The sequence below is a fragment of the Oncorhynchus kisutch genome, unplaced genomic scaffold (assembly GCF_002021735.2).
Source record: "Oncorhynchus kisutch isolate 150728-3 unplaced genomic scaffold, Okis_V2 Okis02a-Okis13b_hom, whole genome shotgun sequence".
Lineage (NCBI taxonomy): Eukaryota > Metazoa > Chordata > Actinopteri > Salmoniformes > Salmonidae > Oncorhynchus > Oncorhynchus kisutch.
The window spans coordinates 10251755-10269254 of NW_022261979.1; the positions used below are offsets into that span (position 1 = coordinate 10251755).

The following is a 17500-nucleotide window of genomic DNA, read 5'->3' on the forward strand; positions in this document are numbered from 1 at the left end:
AACCCATGTTTACAGTAACCTCTCACGGCCTTTACTCTGAGTGGAGAGAGAGAGGGAGATATCTGAGAGAGGGCTCTGAGAGAGAGAGAGAGAGACCTGAGAGGGGGGGGAGAAGATAGAGGGAGAGAGAGAGCAACATATATATTCTGAGCGTGAGAGAGAGAGAAGAGAGAGAGAGAGAAGAGAGAGAGAAGAGAGAGAGAGAAGAGAGAGAGCTCCCAAACATCTATTTATGGAGGAGATGAGGAGAAGAGAGCAGGGGCCAAGGATCCTCCAAGTGGCTGCTGGGTATTTGTTTATTTGACCATATTAGTCTTGACAGCTACACTCTTAGAAAAAAAGTTGCTATCTAGGAACTAAAAGTTTTTTGGGGGATGTCCCCATAGGAGAACCCTTTGAAGAACCCTTTTTGGTTCCAGAGAGTTTTCTACCTGGAACGAAAAGGGTTCTACCTGGAACCAAAAAGGATTCTACCTGGAACCAAAAAGGGTTCTACCTGGAATTCTTTTGGAACCCTTTTTTTCTACGAGTGCAAAGGTCATCCCCTCATGACTCGTCTCACCGAGCCCTCACACCAGGACAGGGTTTTAGAGGGGAGTCAGAGGGGGAGGGAGAGACAGATATCAACCCCCTCCGTCTCCTCCTCCTAAAATATTGATGGATAGCGGTGTGTCACCTCATTGAGCCCTTACGCCTGGACAGAGGTTTTTAGGGAGAGAGATACAGAGAGGGGAGTCGAAGAGGGAGATATCTTTCAGGACGGGAAAGAGATCAGTGGAGGGGGAGAGTTAGAGGGGGAGACAGGGCAAGACAGTATGAGGGGGGAGAGTTAGAGGGGGAGACAGGGCAAGACAGTATGAGGGGGAGAACATTTTCAGCAGGGGAAAGAGATCAGTGGAGGGGGAGAGTTAGAGGGGGAGACAGGGCAAGACAGTATGAGGGGGGAGAACATTTTCAGGAGGGGAAAGAGAACAGTGGACGGGGAGAGTTAGAGGGGGAGATGGTGGAATCAGAGGGGCAGAGATATCTTTTAGTAGATGAAGGGGAGCATTTAGGTGACAGGCAGGGGGAATGTGAGTCCTCTCCTCTCCAGCCTGGTGTCCCTGTCAGTGTAGGTGACAGTCAGGGGGAATGTGAGTCCTCTCCTCTCCAGCCTGGTGTCCCTGTCAGTGTAGGTGATAGTCAGGGGGAAGGTGACTCCTCTCCAGCCTGGTGTCCCTGTCAGTGTAGGTGACAGTCAGGGGGAATGTGACTCCTCTCCAGCCTGGTGTCCCTGTCGGTGTAGGTGACAGTCAGGGGGAATGTAACTCCTCTCCTCTCCAGCCTGGTGTCCCTGTCAGTTTAGGTGACAGTCAGGGGGAATGTGACTCCTCTCCTCTCCAGCCAGGTGTCCCTGTCAGTTTAGGTGACAGTCAGGGGGAATGTGACTCCTCTCCAGCCAGGTGTCCCTGTCAGTGTAGGTGACAGTCAGGGGGAATGTGACTCCTCTCCAGCCAGGTGTCCCTGTCAGTTTAGGTGACAGTCAGGGGGAATGTGACTCCTCTCCAGCCTGGTGTCCCTGTCAGTGTAGGTGACAGTCAGGGGGAATGTGACTCCTCTCCAGCCTTGTGTCCCTGTCGGTGTAGGTGACAGTCAGGGGGAATGTAACTCCTCTCCTCTCCAGACTGGTGTCCCTGTCAGTTTAGGTGACAGTCAGGGGGAATGTGACTCCTCTCCTCTCCAGCCAGGTGTCCCTGTCAGTTTAGGTGACAGTCAGGGGGAATGTGACTCCTCTCCAGCCAGGTGTCCCTGTCAGTGTAGGTGACAGTCAGGGGGAATGTGACTCCTCTCCAGCCAGGTGTCCCTGTCAGTTTAGGTGACAGTCAGGGGGAATGTGACTCCTCTCCAGCCAGGTGTCCCTGTCAGTTTAGGTGACAGTCAGGGGGAATGTGACTCCTCTCCAGCCTAGTGTCCCTGTCAGTGTAGGTGACAGGCAGGGGGAATGTAACTCCTCTCCAGCCTGGTGTCCCTGTCAGTTTAGGTGACAGTCAGAGGGAATGTGACTCCTCTCCTCTCCAGCCAGGTGTCCCTGTCAGTTTAGGTGACAGTCAGGGGGAATGTGACTCCTCTCCAGCCTGGTGTCCCTGTCAGTTTAGGTGACAGTCAGGGGGAATGTGACTCCTCTCCAGCCAGGTGTCCCTGTCAGTTTATAGGTGACAGTCAGGGGGAATGTGACTATTCCCCTAACCCCTGCTGTGAGTCTCTGTGATGTGGTATATTCACTATCTGCCTGGTAGGATGGTCAAATACCTGCTGATCTACTGCCTAGTGGGGTTGTCACATGTCTGGATGGCGACACAGTACGGCAGTCCTCTAGTTGTCTCATGTCTGGATGGAGAAACTATGGTCTTGCAGTCCTCTAGTTGTCTCCTGTCTGGATGGAGACACTATGTCCTTGCAGTCCTCTAGTTGTCTCATACGTCTGGATGGAGACACTATGTCCTTGCAGTCCTCTAGTTGTCTCATGTCTGGATGGAGACACTATGTCCTTGCAGTATGGTAGTTGTCTCATGTCTGGATGGAGACACTATGTCCTTGCAGTCCTCTAGTTGTCTCATACGTCTGGATGGAGACACTATGTCCTTGCAGTCCTCTAGTTGTCTCATACTTCTGGATGGAGACACTATGGCCTTGCAGTCCTCTAGTTGTCTCATGTCTGGATGGAGACACTATGGCCTTGCAGTCCTCTAGTTGTCTCCTGTCTGGATGGAGACACTATGGCCTTGCAGTCCTCTAGTTGTCTCCTGTCTGGATGGAGACACTATGTCCTTGCAGTCCTCTAGTTGTCTCATGTCTGGATGGAGACACTATGTCCTTGCAGTACGGTAGTTGTCTCATGTCTGGATGGAGACACTATGTCCTTGCAGTACGGTAGTTGTCTCATGTCTGGATGGAGACACTATGTCCTTGCAGTACGGTAGTTGTCTCATGTCTGGATGGAGACACTATGTCCTTGCAGTATGGTAGAAGTCTTTGCATCCCATCACATGGGGCGGCAGGTAGTCTAGCGGTTAGAGTGTTGGGCCAGTAACCGAAAGGCTGCAAGATTGGATCCCCGAGCTGACAAGGTACTAAAAATCTGTCGTTCTGCCCCCTGTACAAGGCAGTTAACCCACTGTTCCCCTGAACAAGGCAGTTAACCCACTGTTCCCCTGAGCAAGGCAGTTAACCCACTGTTCTCCTGAACAAGGCAGTTAACCCACTGTTCCCCTGAACAAGGCAGTTAACCCACTGTTCCCCTGAACAAGGCAGTTAACCCACTGTTCCCCTGAACAAGGCAGTTAACCCACTGTTCCCCTGAACAAGGCAGTTAACCCACTGTTCCCCTGAACAAGGCAGTTAACCCACTGTTCCCCTGAACAAGGCAGTTAACCCACTGTTCCCCTGAACAAGGCAGTTAACCCACTGTTCCCCTGAACAAGACAGTTAACCCACTGTTCCCCTGAACAAGGCAGTTAACCCACTGTTCCCCTGAACAAGGCAGTTAACCCCACTGTTCCCCTGAACAAGGTAGTTAACCCACTGTTCCCCTGAACAAGGCAGTTAACCCACTGTTCCCCTGAACAAGGCAGTTAACCCCACTGTTCCCCTGACCAAGGCAGTTAACCCACTGTTCCCCTGAACAAGGCATTTAACCCACTGTTCCCCTGAACAAGGCAGTTAACCCACTGTTCCCCTGAACAAGGCAGTTAACCCACTGTTCCCCTGAACAAGGCAGTTAACCTACTGTTCCCCTGAACAAGGCAGTTAACCCACTGTTCCCCTGAACAAGGCAGTTAACCCACTGTTCCCCTGAACAAGACAGTTAACCCACTGTTCCCCTGAACAAGGCAGTTAACCCACTGTTCCCCTGAACAAGGCAGTTAACCCCACTGTTCCCCTGAACAAGGTAGTTAACCCACTGTTCCCCTGAACAAGGCAGTTAACCCACTGTTCCCCTGAACAAGGCAGTTAACCCCACTGTTCCCCTGAACAAGGCAGTTAACCCACTGTTCCCCTGAACAAGGCAGTTAACCCCACTGTTCCCCTGAACAAGGCAGATAACCCACTGTTCCCCTGAACAAGGCAGTTAACCCACTGTTCCCCTGAACAAGGCAGATAACCCACTGTTCCCCTGAACAAGGCAGTTAACCCACTGTTCCCCTGAACAAGGCAGTTAACCCACTGTTCCCCCGGTAGACCGTCATTGAAAATAAGAACTTGTTCTTAACTGACTTTCCTGGTTAAATAAAAACATGCCTCCTGATGCAGTTGGTTGATGTTGTATATTTTGAAGCTCAAACAGGATGTTTTGGTTTCTGGGAGGAAACATGACAGGGAAGGACATTCTTCACCTCCATTGTTTTATTCACTTCCACATCTGTCCGTGTCTCTGTGAGGAGGGTTTTATTTACCTCCATGTCTCTGTGAGGAGTGTTTAATTTACCTCAATTTACCTCCATGTCTCTGTGAGGAGTGTTTTATTTACCTCAATTTACCTCCATGTCTCTGTGAGAAGTGTTTTATTTACCTCAATTTACCTCCATGTCTCTGTGAGGAGTGTTTAATTTACCTCAATTTACCTCCATGTCTCTGTGAGAAGTGTTTTATTTACCTCAATTTACCTCCATGTCTCTGTGAGGAGTGTTTAATTTACCTCCATGTCTCTGTGAGGAGGGTTTAATTTACCTCCATGTCTCTGTGAGGAGGGTTTAATTTACCTCCATGTCTCTGTGAGGAGTGTTTAATTTACCTCCATTTATATCCGTGTCTCTGTGAGGAGTGTTTAATTTACCTCCATTTATATCCATGTCTCTGTGAGGAGTGTTTAATTTACCTCCATGTCTCTGTGAGGAGTGTTTAATTTACCTCCATTTACCAGACAGTACTAACTTCTTCTCTACCTGACTGCCTCTGACAGACAGTACTAGCTTCCTCTCTACCTGACTGTCTCTGACAGACAGTACTAGCTTCCCCTCTACCTGACTGTCTCTGACAGACAGTACTAACATCCCCTCTACCTGACTGTCTCTGACAGACAGTACTAACATCCCCTCTACCTGACTGTCTCTGACAGACAGTACTAACATCCCCTCTACCAGACTGTCTCTGACAGACAGTACTAACATCCCCTCTACCTGACTGTCTCTGACAGACAGTACTAACATCCCCTCTACCTGACTGTCTCTGACAGACAGTACTAACATCCCCTCTACCAGACTGTCTCTGACAGACAGTACTAGCTTCCTCTCTACCTGACTGTCTCTGACAGACAGACAGTACTAACTTCCCCTCCACCTGACTGTCTCTGACAGACAGTACTAACTTCCCCTCCACCAGACTGTCTCTGACAGACAAACAGTTCTAGCTTCCCCTCCACCAGACTGTCTCTGACAGACAGACAGTTCTAGCTTCCCCTCTACCTGACTGTCTCTGACAGACAGTACTAACTTCCCCTCCACCTGACTGTCTCTGACAGACAGTACTAACTTCCTCTCTACCTGACTGTCTCTGACAGACAGACAGTTCTAGCTTCCCCTCTACCTGACTGCCACATCCAGCTGTCAAGCTGACAAACTCATTCCTTAAGTTACCAGTCCCAGACCCCACCACCAGCCTCCTCTCAGCCTGGCCCATATGTGATTAGTTAACAGGCTCTGTGTCATGTCTCCTTCAGCCCACTCCCTTCCCCTGTTGGAGTCATTACGAATGAACCAGGACTAGAGGCCCCCTCAGTGGCCAGGCCTCCCAGGGATCAGGTCTCCATCCTGGGCTGTACTCTCTCTATGAGGGGGCGTGGAGGGATGATGACATGCATCCTGCCCTGTTGTATTCCTTCCTCGTTTGGGAGAAAGAGGGAGAGAGACAGAAAAGGAGAAGAAATAAAGATTAATGGGAGAGGATACGAAAGAGGGAGAGAGCCAATAAGAGGTGAAGAAAGAGGGAGATAGCCAATAAGGGGAGAGGAAAGGGAGAGAGCCAATAAGAGGAGAAGAAAGAGGGAGAGAGCCAATAAGGGGAGAGGAAAGGGAGAGAGCCAATAAGGGGAGAGGAAAGGGAGAGAGCCAATAAGAGGAGAGGAAAGGGGAGAGAGCCAATAAGAGGAGAGGAAAGGGGAGTGAGCCAATAAGAGGAGAAGAAAGAGGGAGTGAGCCAATAAGATGAGAGGAAAGGGGGAGAGAGCCAATAAGAGAAGAGGTAGAGAGCCAATAAGAGGAGAGGAAATAAGGATATTATAGCTGATTAGGAGGAGTAAATCATTAGTTCAATAGTTCAGTATTCATTAATTCAGTATTTATTAGTTCAGTATTCATTATTTCAGTATTCATTAGTTCAGTTGATATGCTGTGATATACAGTGTCACTAACAAATAATTCAGTATTCATTAATGCAGTATTCATTAGTTCAGTATTCATTAATTCAGTATTCATTAATTCAGTATTCATTAATTCAGTATTCATTAGTTCAGTATTCATTAATTCAGTATTCATTAATTCAGTATTCATTAATTCAGTATTCATTAGTTCAGTATTCATTAATTCAGTATTCATTAATTCAGTATTCATTAATTCAGTATTCATTAATTCAGTATTCATTAATTCAGTATTTATTAATTCAGTATTCATTAGTTCAGTATTCATTAATTCAGTATTCATTAATTCAGTATTCATTAATTCAGTATTTATTAATTCAGTATTCATTAGTTCAGTATTCATTAATTCAGTATTCATTAGTTCAGTATTCATTATTTCAGTATTCATTAATTCAGTATTCATTAATTCAGTATTCATTAATTCAGTATTCATTAATTCAGTATTCATTATTTCAGTATTCATTAATTCAGTATTCATTATTTCAGTATTCATTAATTCAGTATTCATTAATTCAGTATTCATTAATTCAGTATTCATTATTTCAGTATTCATTAATTCAGTATTCATTAATTCAGTATTCATTAATTCAGTATTCATTAATTCAGTATTCATTAGTTCAGTATTCATTAATTCAGTATTCATTAATTCAGTATTCATTATTTCAGTATTCATTAATTCAGTATTCATTATTTCAGTATTCATTAATTCAGTATTCATTAATTCAGTATTCATTATTTCAGTATTCATTAGTTCAGTTGATATGCTGTGATATACAGTGTCACTAACAAATAATTACACAGTGACACACACACACACACACACACACACACCCACCCACCCACCCACCCACCCACCCACCCACACACACACACACACACACACACACACACACACACACACACACACACACACACACACACACACACACACACACACACACACACACACTCTCTCTCTCTCTCTCTCTCTCCTTTCTCTTTCCAAGGTGTTTCAGTGGGCCAGACAGAGGCAGGCTGGTGAGGGTGCTTATCAGGAGAGACACAGGAGCAGGGAGGGAGGACAGGCTGCCACCAGACCATGCACGAGCGTCAACACACACTGAAACACGCTAATGCGTGCAAGCACCCACGTAGATACTGAATCTTTCTCCATCTTTCACTCTTGCACAAAACCACAAGCTCTTTCTCTCACACACATACCGCCCAAGGAACCAGGTCAGAAAGGCCCAATCAGAACAGAGGGTGGTCCTAAGAACAGACACATACTGCCCAAGGAGCCAGTTCAGAACGGCCCAATCAGAACAGAGGGCGGTCCTAAGAACAGACACATACTGCCCAAGGAGCCAGTTCAGAACGGCCCAATCAGAACAGAGGGCGGTCCTAAGAACACACACATACTGCACAAGGAGCCAGTTCAGAACGGCCCAATCAGAACAGAGGGCGGTCCTAAGAACACACACATACTGCACAAGGAGCCAGTTCAGAACGGCCCAATCAGAACAGAGGGCGGTCCTAAGAAAGTGTTTGAGCAGCTGTGGTCATGACCCACGTACCACATGAACCTGTGCTGTGTATCGTCTAGACAGGATAGCTGTGTGGCTTACTAACGGAAACATGAACACTTACCGTTTACCAACAGAATCCCACAAAATATACAACAGTTCAGTCCCTCAGCGCTGAGCCTCAGTCACTCACTTTCAGCTGACCCTTTAGTATCTACGTGACGGTATTTAGCCGGTTCGGACCTCTGGCTGGGTGGACGATTCTCAGTTAAACTGAACAGGTCTCTGGCTGGGTGGACGACTCTCAGTTAGACTGGACAGGCCTCTGGCTGGGTGGACGACTCTCAGTTAGACTGGACAGGTGTCTGGCTGGGTGGACGACTCTCAGTTAGACTGGACAGGTCTCTGGGTGGGTGGAGGACTCTCAGTTAGACTGGACAGGCCTCTGGCTGGGTGGACAACTCTCAGTTAGACTGGACAGGTATCTGGCTGGGTGGACGACTCTCAGTTAGACTGGACAGGTCTCTGGGTGGGTGGAGGACTCTCAGTTAGACTGGACAGGCCTCTGGGTGGGTGGACGACTCTCAGTTAGACTGGACAGGTCTCTGGGTGGGTGGAGGACTCTCAGTTAGACTGGACAGGCCTCTGGCTGGGTGGACGACTCTCAGTTAGACTGGACAGGCCTCTGGGTGGGTGGACAACTCTCAGTTAGACTGGACAGGTCTCTGGCTGGGTGGGTGGACAACTCTCAGTTAGACTGGAAAGGCCTCTGGCTGGGTGGATGACTCTCAGTTAGACTGGACAGGCCTCTGGCTGGGTGGATGACTCTCAGTTAGACTGGACAGGCCTCTGGCTGGGTGGACGACTCTCAGTTAGACTGGACAGGTATCTGGCTGGGTGGGTGCACGACTCTCAGATAGACTGGACAGGCCTCTGGCTGGGTGGACGACTCTCAGTTAGACTGGACAGGCCTCTGGCTGGCTGGAGGACTCTCAGTTAGACTGGACAGGTCTCCTGCTGGCTGGAGGACTCTCAGTTAGACTGGACAGGCCTCTGGCTGGCTGGCTGGGTGGATGACTCTCAGTTAGACTGGAAACTGTGTGTCTGAGAGTTACATGAGGCCTGCCTCCTGTGAAGTGGATAACCTGGAGGATGGAGCGGGGATCAGATAACACACACACACACACACACACACACACACACACACACACACACACACACACACACACACACACACACACACAGCAGTCATTTGATGTCAGAACTCAGACTGGATAGACTCTGTGGTCTGCTGCTCTCAATACTAAATGCTCTGTAGAGATTCCTGTGTCTGTCGATGTACAGATATGATACAGACTGACTGACTGTTCTCTGTGTCTGTCGATGTACAGATATGATACAGACTGACTGACTGTTCTCTGTGTCTGTCGATATACAGATATGATACAGACTGACTGACTGTTGTCTGTCGATGTACAGATATGATACAGACTGACTGACTGTTCTCTGTGTCTGTCGATGTACAGATATGATACAGACTGACTGACTGTTCTCTGTGTCTGTCGATGTACAGATATGATACAGACTGACTGACTGTTCTCTGTGTCTGTCGATATACAGATATGATACAGACTGACTGACTGTTCTCTGTGTTAGTGACTTTTCTATGTCTTTACTGGTGCTGAGTGAAGGGCTCCTTTACCACAAAACAAGGCTCAGTGGTTCTGTGGCTTCGGTTATCGTGCAGTCAGTCAGGCAGTCAGGCAGTCAGTCAGGCAGTCAGTCAGTCAGTCAGTCAGTCAGTCAGTCACAAAACAAGGCTCAGTGGTTCTGTGGCTTCGGTTATCGTGCAGTCAGTCAGTCAGGCAGTCAGTCAGTCAGTCACAAAACAAGGCTCAGTGGTTCTGTGGCTTCAGTTATCGTGCAGTCAGGCAGTCAGGCAGTCAGTCAGGCAGGCAGTCAGTCAGTCAGGCAGTCAGTCAGTCAGTCAGGAACTCACAGTCAGTCAGTCAGTCAGTCAGGAACTCACAGTCAGTCAGTCAGCCAGGAACTCACAGTCAGTCAGTCAGTCAGTCAGGAACTCACAGTCAGTCAGCCAGGAACTCACAGTCAGTCAGTCAGTCAGTCAGGAACTCACAGTCAGTCAGTCAGGAACTCACAGTCAGTCAGTCAGGAACTCACAGTCAGTCAGTCAGGAACTCTCAGTCAGGAAACTCACAGTCAGTCAGTCAGGAACACACAGTCAGATAGTCCAGAGGTTTGTCAAGACAAGGCAGGCCTCAACAGGTCAGGGAGCGAAGAGCAGATAGAGATCAGCTTCAGAGAAAGACATGCTGGAGCAGACCGATCCCGTGTGGCTCAGTTGGTAGAGCGATGACACCCGGGTTGTGGGTTCAATTCCCACGGGGGGACCGGCATGAACAAATAGGGACATGGAAACACTCACTTACTGTAAGTTGCTCTGGATAAGAACGTCTGCTAAATGACTCAAAATGTAACAATGATTACTGCCATGCAGTTCACCCCTGTGATTTAGGAGGGGGGGGGTTACTGTTCAGCACTTAGTGATGTGTGTGTGATTGAGGAGGGGGGGGTTACTGTTCAGCACTTAGTGATGTGTGTGTGATTGAGGAGGGGGGGGTTACTGTTCAGCACTTAGTGATGTGTGTGTGATTGAGGAGGGGGGGGTTACTGTTCAGCACTTAGTGAAGTGTGTGTGATTGAGGGGGGGGGGTTACTGTTCAGCACTTAGTGATGTGTGTGTGATTGAGGAGGGGGGGGGGTAACTGTTCAGCACTTAGTGATGTGTGTTTTTTGTGTGAAAGCGCTACATAATATGAATCGATTGATTGAATGACTAACATATTGAATTTGATTGGTTGTGTTTCTCCAGACGGGATGTTCCAGCCGTCCTTCAGTCTCAACAAGTTGTGTAAGTTCTGTGACGTGGAGTCTTCATCCTGCAACGGAACAGGAAGCTGCCTCTCGAACTGCTCCATCACCTCCATCTGTCGTCTGGAGCAGGAAGTCTGCATCGCCATCTGGTAGGATTACGGTGGAGAGGGGGGGGGGGTCTGGGTCAGTCTGCATCTGGTAGGGTTACAGTGGAGAGGAGGGGGGTCTGTGTCAGTCTCCATCTGGTAGGATTACAGTGGAGAGGGGGGGGGGGGTTCTGGGTCAGTCTGCATCTGGTAGGATTACAGTGGAGGGGGGGGGGGTCAGACTCCGTCTGCATCTGGTAGGATTACAGTGGAGAGGGGGGGGGGGTCTGGGTCAGTCTCCATCTGGTAGGATTATGGTGGAGAGGGGGGGGGGGGTCAGTCTCCGTCTGGTAGGATTACAATGGAGGGGGGGGGGGGGGGGGTCTGTGTCAGTCTGCATCTGGTAGGGTTACAGTGGAGAGGGGAGGGGTCTGTGTCAGTCTCCATCTGGTAGGATTACAGTGGAGAGGAGGGGGGGGGGGTCTGGGTCAGTCTCCATCTGGTAGGATTATGGTGGAGAGGGGGGGGGTCTGTGTCAGTCTGCATCTGGTAGGGTTACAGTGGAAAGGGGGGGGGGGGGGGTCTGTGTCAGTCTCCATCTGGTAGGATTACAGTGGAGAGGGGGGGGGGGTCTGTGTCAGTCTGCATCTGGTAGGATTACAGTGGAGAGGGGGGGGGGGGGTCTGTGTCAGTCTCCATCTGGTAGGATTACAGTGGAGAGGGGGGGGGGGGTCTGGGTCAGTCTGCATCTGGTAGGATTACGGTGGAGAGGGGGTGTCTCTGTCAGTCTCCGTCTGGTAGGATTACGGTGGAGAGGAGGGGGGGGGTCTGTGTCAGTCTCCATCTGGTAGGATTATGGTGGAGAGGGGGTGGTCTGTGTCAGTCTCCATCTCTCTGTCTGTGTCTGTCTCTCTGTCTGTTTCTGTCTCTCTGTCTGTGTGTCTTACGATCTCTCTGTCTGTGTGTGTCTGTGCATGTTTGTGTGTCTGTCTCTCTGTCTGTCTGACTCTCTCTCTCTCTCCATTATCTCCAGGAGGAAGAATGACAGTAACTACAGCATCGAGACTCTGTGTCATGACCCCTCCAAGCCTTTGTACGGCGTCGAGCTGGATGACTACAACAGCTCTACGTGTTCCATGAAAGAGAAGAAGAGCTCTGGAGGACCGTTGTTCATCTGCTCCTGTACTGAAGAGGAGTGTAACGATAACCTGGCCTTCGCTCCTGGTGAGTACCTTCTCACACCTACTGTATCAGTCCATTCATCTAATACCCTTATTCTGTTAGTGAGTACCTTCTCACACCTACTGTATCAGTCAATTCATCTAATACCCTTAGTCTGTTAGTGAGTACCTTACATACTGTAGACAGTGTAGAATAGTGTGGGCCCTATCTCCTCCAGCCCTGTGAGAGGTAGAGATAGAGGTCGAGGGAGACAGTATAGAATAGCGTGGGACCTATCTCCTCCAGCCCTGTGAGAGGTAGAGGTAGAGGTCGAGGGAGACAGTGTAGTGTGGTGTAGCGTGGGACCTGTGGGACCTGTCTCCTCCAGCCCTGTGAGAGGTAGAGGTAGAGGTCAAGGGAGACAGTGTAGTGTGGTGTAGCGTGGGACCTGTCTCCTCCAGCCCTGTGAGAGGTAGAGGTAGAGGTCGAGGGAGACAGTGTAGTGTGGTGTAGCGTGGGACCTGTGGGGCCTATCTCCTCCAGCCCTGTGAGAGGTAGAGGTAGAGGGAGACAGTGTGGTGTGGTGTAGCGCGGGACCTGTGGGGCCTATCTCCTCCAGCCCTGTGAGAGGTAGAGGGAGACAGTGTAGTGTGGTGTAGCGTGGGACCTGTGGGGCCTATCTCCTCCAGCCCTGTGAGAGGTAGAGGTAGAGGGAGACAGTGTGGTGTGGTGTAGCGTGGGACCTGTGGGGCCTATCTCCTCCAGCCCTGTGAGAGGTAGAGGTAGAGGTAGAGGGAGACAGTGTAGTGTGGTGTAGCGTGGGACCTGTGGGGCCTATCTCCTCCAGCCCTGTGAGAGGTAGAGGTAGAGGTAGAGGGAGACAGTGTAGTGTGGTGTAGCGTGGGACCTGTGGGGCCTATCTCCTCCAGCCCTGTGAGAGGTAGAGGTAGAGGTAGAGGGAGACAGTGTAGTGTGGTGTAGCGTGGGACCTGTGGGGCCTATCTCCTCCAGCCCTGTGAGAGGTAGAGGTAGAGGTAGAGGGAGACAGTGTAGTGTGGTGTAGCGTGGGACCTGTGGGGCCTTGCAGGAGATCTCAGACATGTGGTTTCCTGTCTGTGCTTTACTCAAAGCCGAAACATCTCAGCCACATGCTACTGCACAGACTGTATAGAAAGATAGAGAGAGACAGGAGAGAGAAGGAGAGAGAGACACAGGAGATGGGAGAGAGAAGAAGAGAGGGAGAGAGAGAGACAGGAGATGGGAGAGAGAAGAAGAGAGAGAGAGACAGGAGAGAGAAGGAGAGAGAGACAGGAGGATGGGAGAGAGAATGAGAGAGAGAGAGACAGGAGATGGGAGAGAGAAGAAGAGAGGGAGAGACAGGAGAGAGAAGGAGAGAGAGACAGGAGGATGGGAGAGAGAATGAGAGAGAGAGAGACAGGAGATGGGAGAGAGAAGAAGAGAGGGAGAGAGAGAGACAGGAGATGGGAGAGAGAAGAAGAGAGGGAGAGAGAGAGACAGGAGATGGGAGAGAGAAGAAGAGAGAGCGAGAGAGAGAGAGAGACAGAATGAATCACTAAAACAATACAGAAATACACTACGGAAAAAGAAGGAACAGCACGTCAGAAATCAACCCAATGTAATTAAAGAATCCATAGACTCTAACCACTTCTGGCAAAATTGGAAAACACTAAACAAACAACAACACGAAGAATTATCTATCCAAAATGGAGATGTCTGGGTAAACCACTTCTCCAATCTGATTGGCTCTATAACAAAGAATAAAGAGCAAAAACATACACATGATCAAACACAGATCTTAGAATCAACTATTAAAGACCCACTGGATTCCAGAACCCACTGGATTCCAGAACCCACTGGATTCCAGAACCCACTGAATTCCAGAACCCACTGGATTCCAGAACCCACTGGATTCCAGAACCCACTGGATTCTCCAATTACCTTGAACGAGTTACAGGACAAAATACAAACCCTCAAACCCCAAAAGGACTGTGGTGTCGATGGTATCCTCACTGAAAACAAATTCCAATTGGCTATACTTAAACTCTTTAACATCATCCTTAGCTCTGGCATCTTCCCCAATATTTGGAACCAAGGACTGATCACCCCAATCCACAAAAATGGAGACACATTTGACCCCAATAATTACCGTGGGATATGCGTCAACAGCAACCTTGGGAAAATCCTCTGCATTATCATTAACAGCAGACTCGTACATGTCCTCAGTGAAAACAATGTACTGAGCAAATGTCAAATTAAAATAGGCAAAAACACACACATTTCTTCCCACATGGTCGTGGGGTGAGACAAGGATTCAGCTTAAGCCCCACCCTCTTCAACATATATTTCAACAAATTGGCGCGGGCACTAGAACAGTCTGCAGCACCCGGCCTCACCCTACTAGAATCTGAAGTCAAATGTCTACTGTTTGCTGGTGATCTATCATTCCCTAGCATAGCATAGCATCATCCCCCTAGGCCCTATCATTACCTAGCATAGCATAGCATCATCCCCTAGGCCCTATCATTACCTAGCATAGCATAGCATCATCCCCCTAGGCCCTATCATTCCCTAGCATAGCATAGCATCATCCCCCTAGGCCCTATCATTCCCTAGCATAGCATAGCATCCTCCCCCTAGGCCCTAGCATTCCCTAGCATAGCGTAGCATTCCCCCTCTACACCCTATCCTTCCCTAGCATAACATAGCATAGCATTTTTCCCCAGGCCCTATTATTCCCTAGCATAGCATAGCATTCTCCCCCGAGGCCCTAGCATTCCCTAGCATAGCATAGCATTCTCCCCCTAAGCCCTAGCATAGCATAGCATATTATAGCATTCTCCCCCTAGGCCCTAGCATAGCATATTATAGCATTCTCGCCCTAGCATAGCATAGCATATTATAGCATTCTCCCCCTAGGCCCTATCATTCCATTGGACTAGTAACCGGAAGGTTGCAAGTTCAAACCCCCTTTGTTTCCTGTCGGCTTCCTTTGTTTCCTGTCGGCTTGGCCAGACGTCTCTTGTTTCTAATCAGTCACTCAGAAGATCTGTCTGGATCACTGTGTTACTCTGTAATGTCCTCCTTTGACAGCTTCAATTGAGAAGTGAAGCTTGGTCAACGTAGAGAAGGGAAGTGTAGTCAATGTAGAGAAGGGAAGTGTAGTCAATGTAGAGAAGGGAAGTGTAGTCAATGTAGAGAAGGGAAGTGTAGTCAATGTAGAGAAGGGAAGAGTAGTCAACGTAGAGAAGGGAAGTGTAGTCAACGTAGAGAAGGGAAGTGTAGTCAACGTAGAGAAGGGAAGTGTAGTCAACATAGAGAAGGGAAGTGTAGTCAACGTAGAGAAGGGAAGTGTAGTCAACGTAGAGAAGGGAAGTGTAGTCAACGTAGAGAAGGGAAGTGTAGTCAATGTAGAGAAGGGAAGTGTAGTCAACGTAGAGAAGGGAAGTGTAGTCAACGTAGAGAAGGGAAGTGTAGTCAATGTAGAGAAGGGAAGTGTAGTCAACGTAGAGAAGGGAAGGGAAGTCAACATAGAGAAGGGAAGCGTAGTCAACATAGAGAAGGGAAGTGTAGTCAACGTAGAGAAGGGAAGTGTAGTCAATGTAGAGAAGGGAAGTGTAGTCAACATAGAGAAGGGAAGTGTAGTCAACATAGAGAAGGGAAGTGTAGTCAACATAGAGAAGGGAAGAGTAGTCAATGTAGAGAAGGGAAGCCACAAAAACAAGTTTATAATAATGTGTGTTTTTTTTTGTTTTTTGGGGGGGCAGCTGTCAGAGTTACTTTCACTCTCTAAAAGTCACCTGTAATTCAACTCACGTGATTTAGAGATAAGGATGTAATTCATTAATTCATATCAATTCACGGTGTGTTGAAAAGATCTGTCTGTGTTAACTGTTGTTCAAGGTTTCTGAGCTTGTTTCCCATCCCTGGGTTATTTTTACAATCCCAGATTATGAATAATATCCTCCTCATCAGCTGTCCCAATGCATTCTGGTCACTGGCTATTGTATTATAATAGAAGAAGAAGAAGAAGAAGAAGAAGAAGGGAAAATATGCCTTGAGCCTTTATTCCAGTCAGTCGGTCGCTCTGTGAGATTTAACAGTTCCTTATACTGTGGAATCTTGGCCTGCAGTCACACTGAACAGTTTTAAAGAGGAGTGACTCACGGGAACACAGAGAGAGAGAGAGGGGGGAGGGAGGTAGAGGGCGGGGGAGGGAGAGAGAGAGAGAGAGAGAGAGGGCGAGGAGGGAGGTAGAGGACGGGGGAGGGAGAGAGAGAGAGAGAGAGAGAGAGAGGGGAGGGAGGGAGGTAGAGGGCAGGGGAGGGAGAGAGAGAGAGAGGGGGGGGGGGAGAGAGAGAGGGGGGAGGGAGGTAGAGAGCGGGGGAGGGAGAGAGAGAGAGAGAGAGAGAGGGGGAGGAGAGAGAGAGAGGGGGTGGGAGGGAGAGAGAGAGGGGGAGGGAGGTAGAGAGAGGGGGAGGGAGAGAGAGAGAAGGGGAGGGAGGGAGGTAGAGGGCGGGGGAGGGAGAGAGAGAGAGAGGGGGAGGGAGGGAGGTAGAGGGCGGGGAGGAGAGAGAGAGAGAGAGGGCGGGGAGGGAGAGAGAGAGAGTGGGAGATAGAGGGGGGAGGTAGAGACAGTGAGCTAGAGAGAGCTAGAGAGAGAGCGGGAGAGAGGGGGGAGATGGAGAGGGAGAGAGTGGGAGAGAGAGAGGGGGGTAGGTAAAGAGAGAGAAAGGGGAGAGAGAGAAAGAGAGGACAGAGGGAGAGATATAGATTGAGAGAAAGAGAGAGGGGGAGTAGAGAGAGAGAAAGGGGAGAAAGAGAGGACAGAGGGAGAGATATAGACTGAGAGAAAGAGAGGGGGGGTAGGTAAAGAGAGAGAAAGGGGAGAGAGAGAAAGAGAGGACAGAGGGAGAGATTTTGACTGAGAGAAAGAGAGGGGGGGGTAGAGAGAGAGAAAGGGGAGAGAGAGAAAGAGGAGAGAGGGTGAGAGGAGAGAGATATGAGATGTGGTTATAAAGTGGTTACCACATCAATAATGAGTGTGATAATCACATTAATATAGACCATGTTACCATGATCACCAGTCTGTTCCTGGAAGGATTCCCTTCTGCGTGACACCCCATAGAGCTCTAGTCAGTAGGGTTAGGATTAGGATTTGGGTTAGGATTAGGATTAGGATTAGGGTTAGGATTAGGATTAGGATTAGGGTTAGGATTAGGATTAGGGTTAGGATTAGGATTAGGATTAGGATTAGGGTTAGGATTAGGGTTAGGATTAGGATTAGGGTTAGGATTAGGATTAGGGTTAGGATTAGGGTTAGGATTAGGATTAGGGTTAGGATTAGGATTTGGGTTAGGATTAGGATTAGGGTTAGGGTTAGGATTAGGATTTGGGTTAGGATTAGGGTTAGGATTTGGGTTAGGGTTAGGGCGACATTTGGGACG

General features: G+C 48.9%; 1 protein-coding gene across 1 annotated transcript in view; it reads left to right on the forward strand.

The window, feature by feature from the left end:
* The window catches only part of LOC109884931 (TGF-beta receptor type-2), a 57370-nt gene that overhangs the window by 5537 nt on the left and 34333 nt on the right, over positions 1-17500 (forward strand). The window contains exons 2-3 of the mRNA XM_031811949.1: positions 10787-10937; positions 11908-12098. Of these exons, the coding sequence (XP_031667809.1) occupies positions 10787-10937; positions 11908-12098 (342 nt within the window). The remainder of the gene's footprint in view (positions 1-10786; positions 10938-11907; positions 12099-17500) is intronic.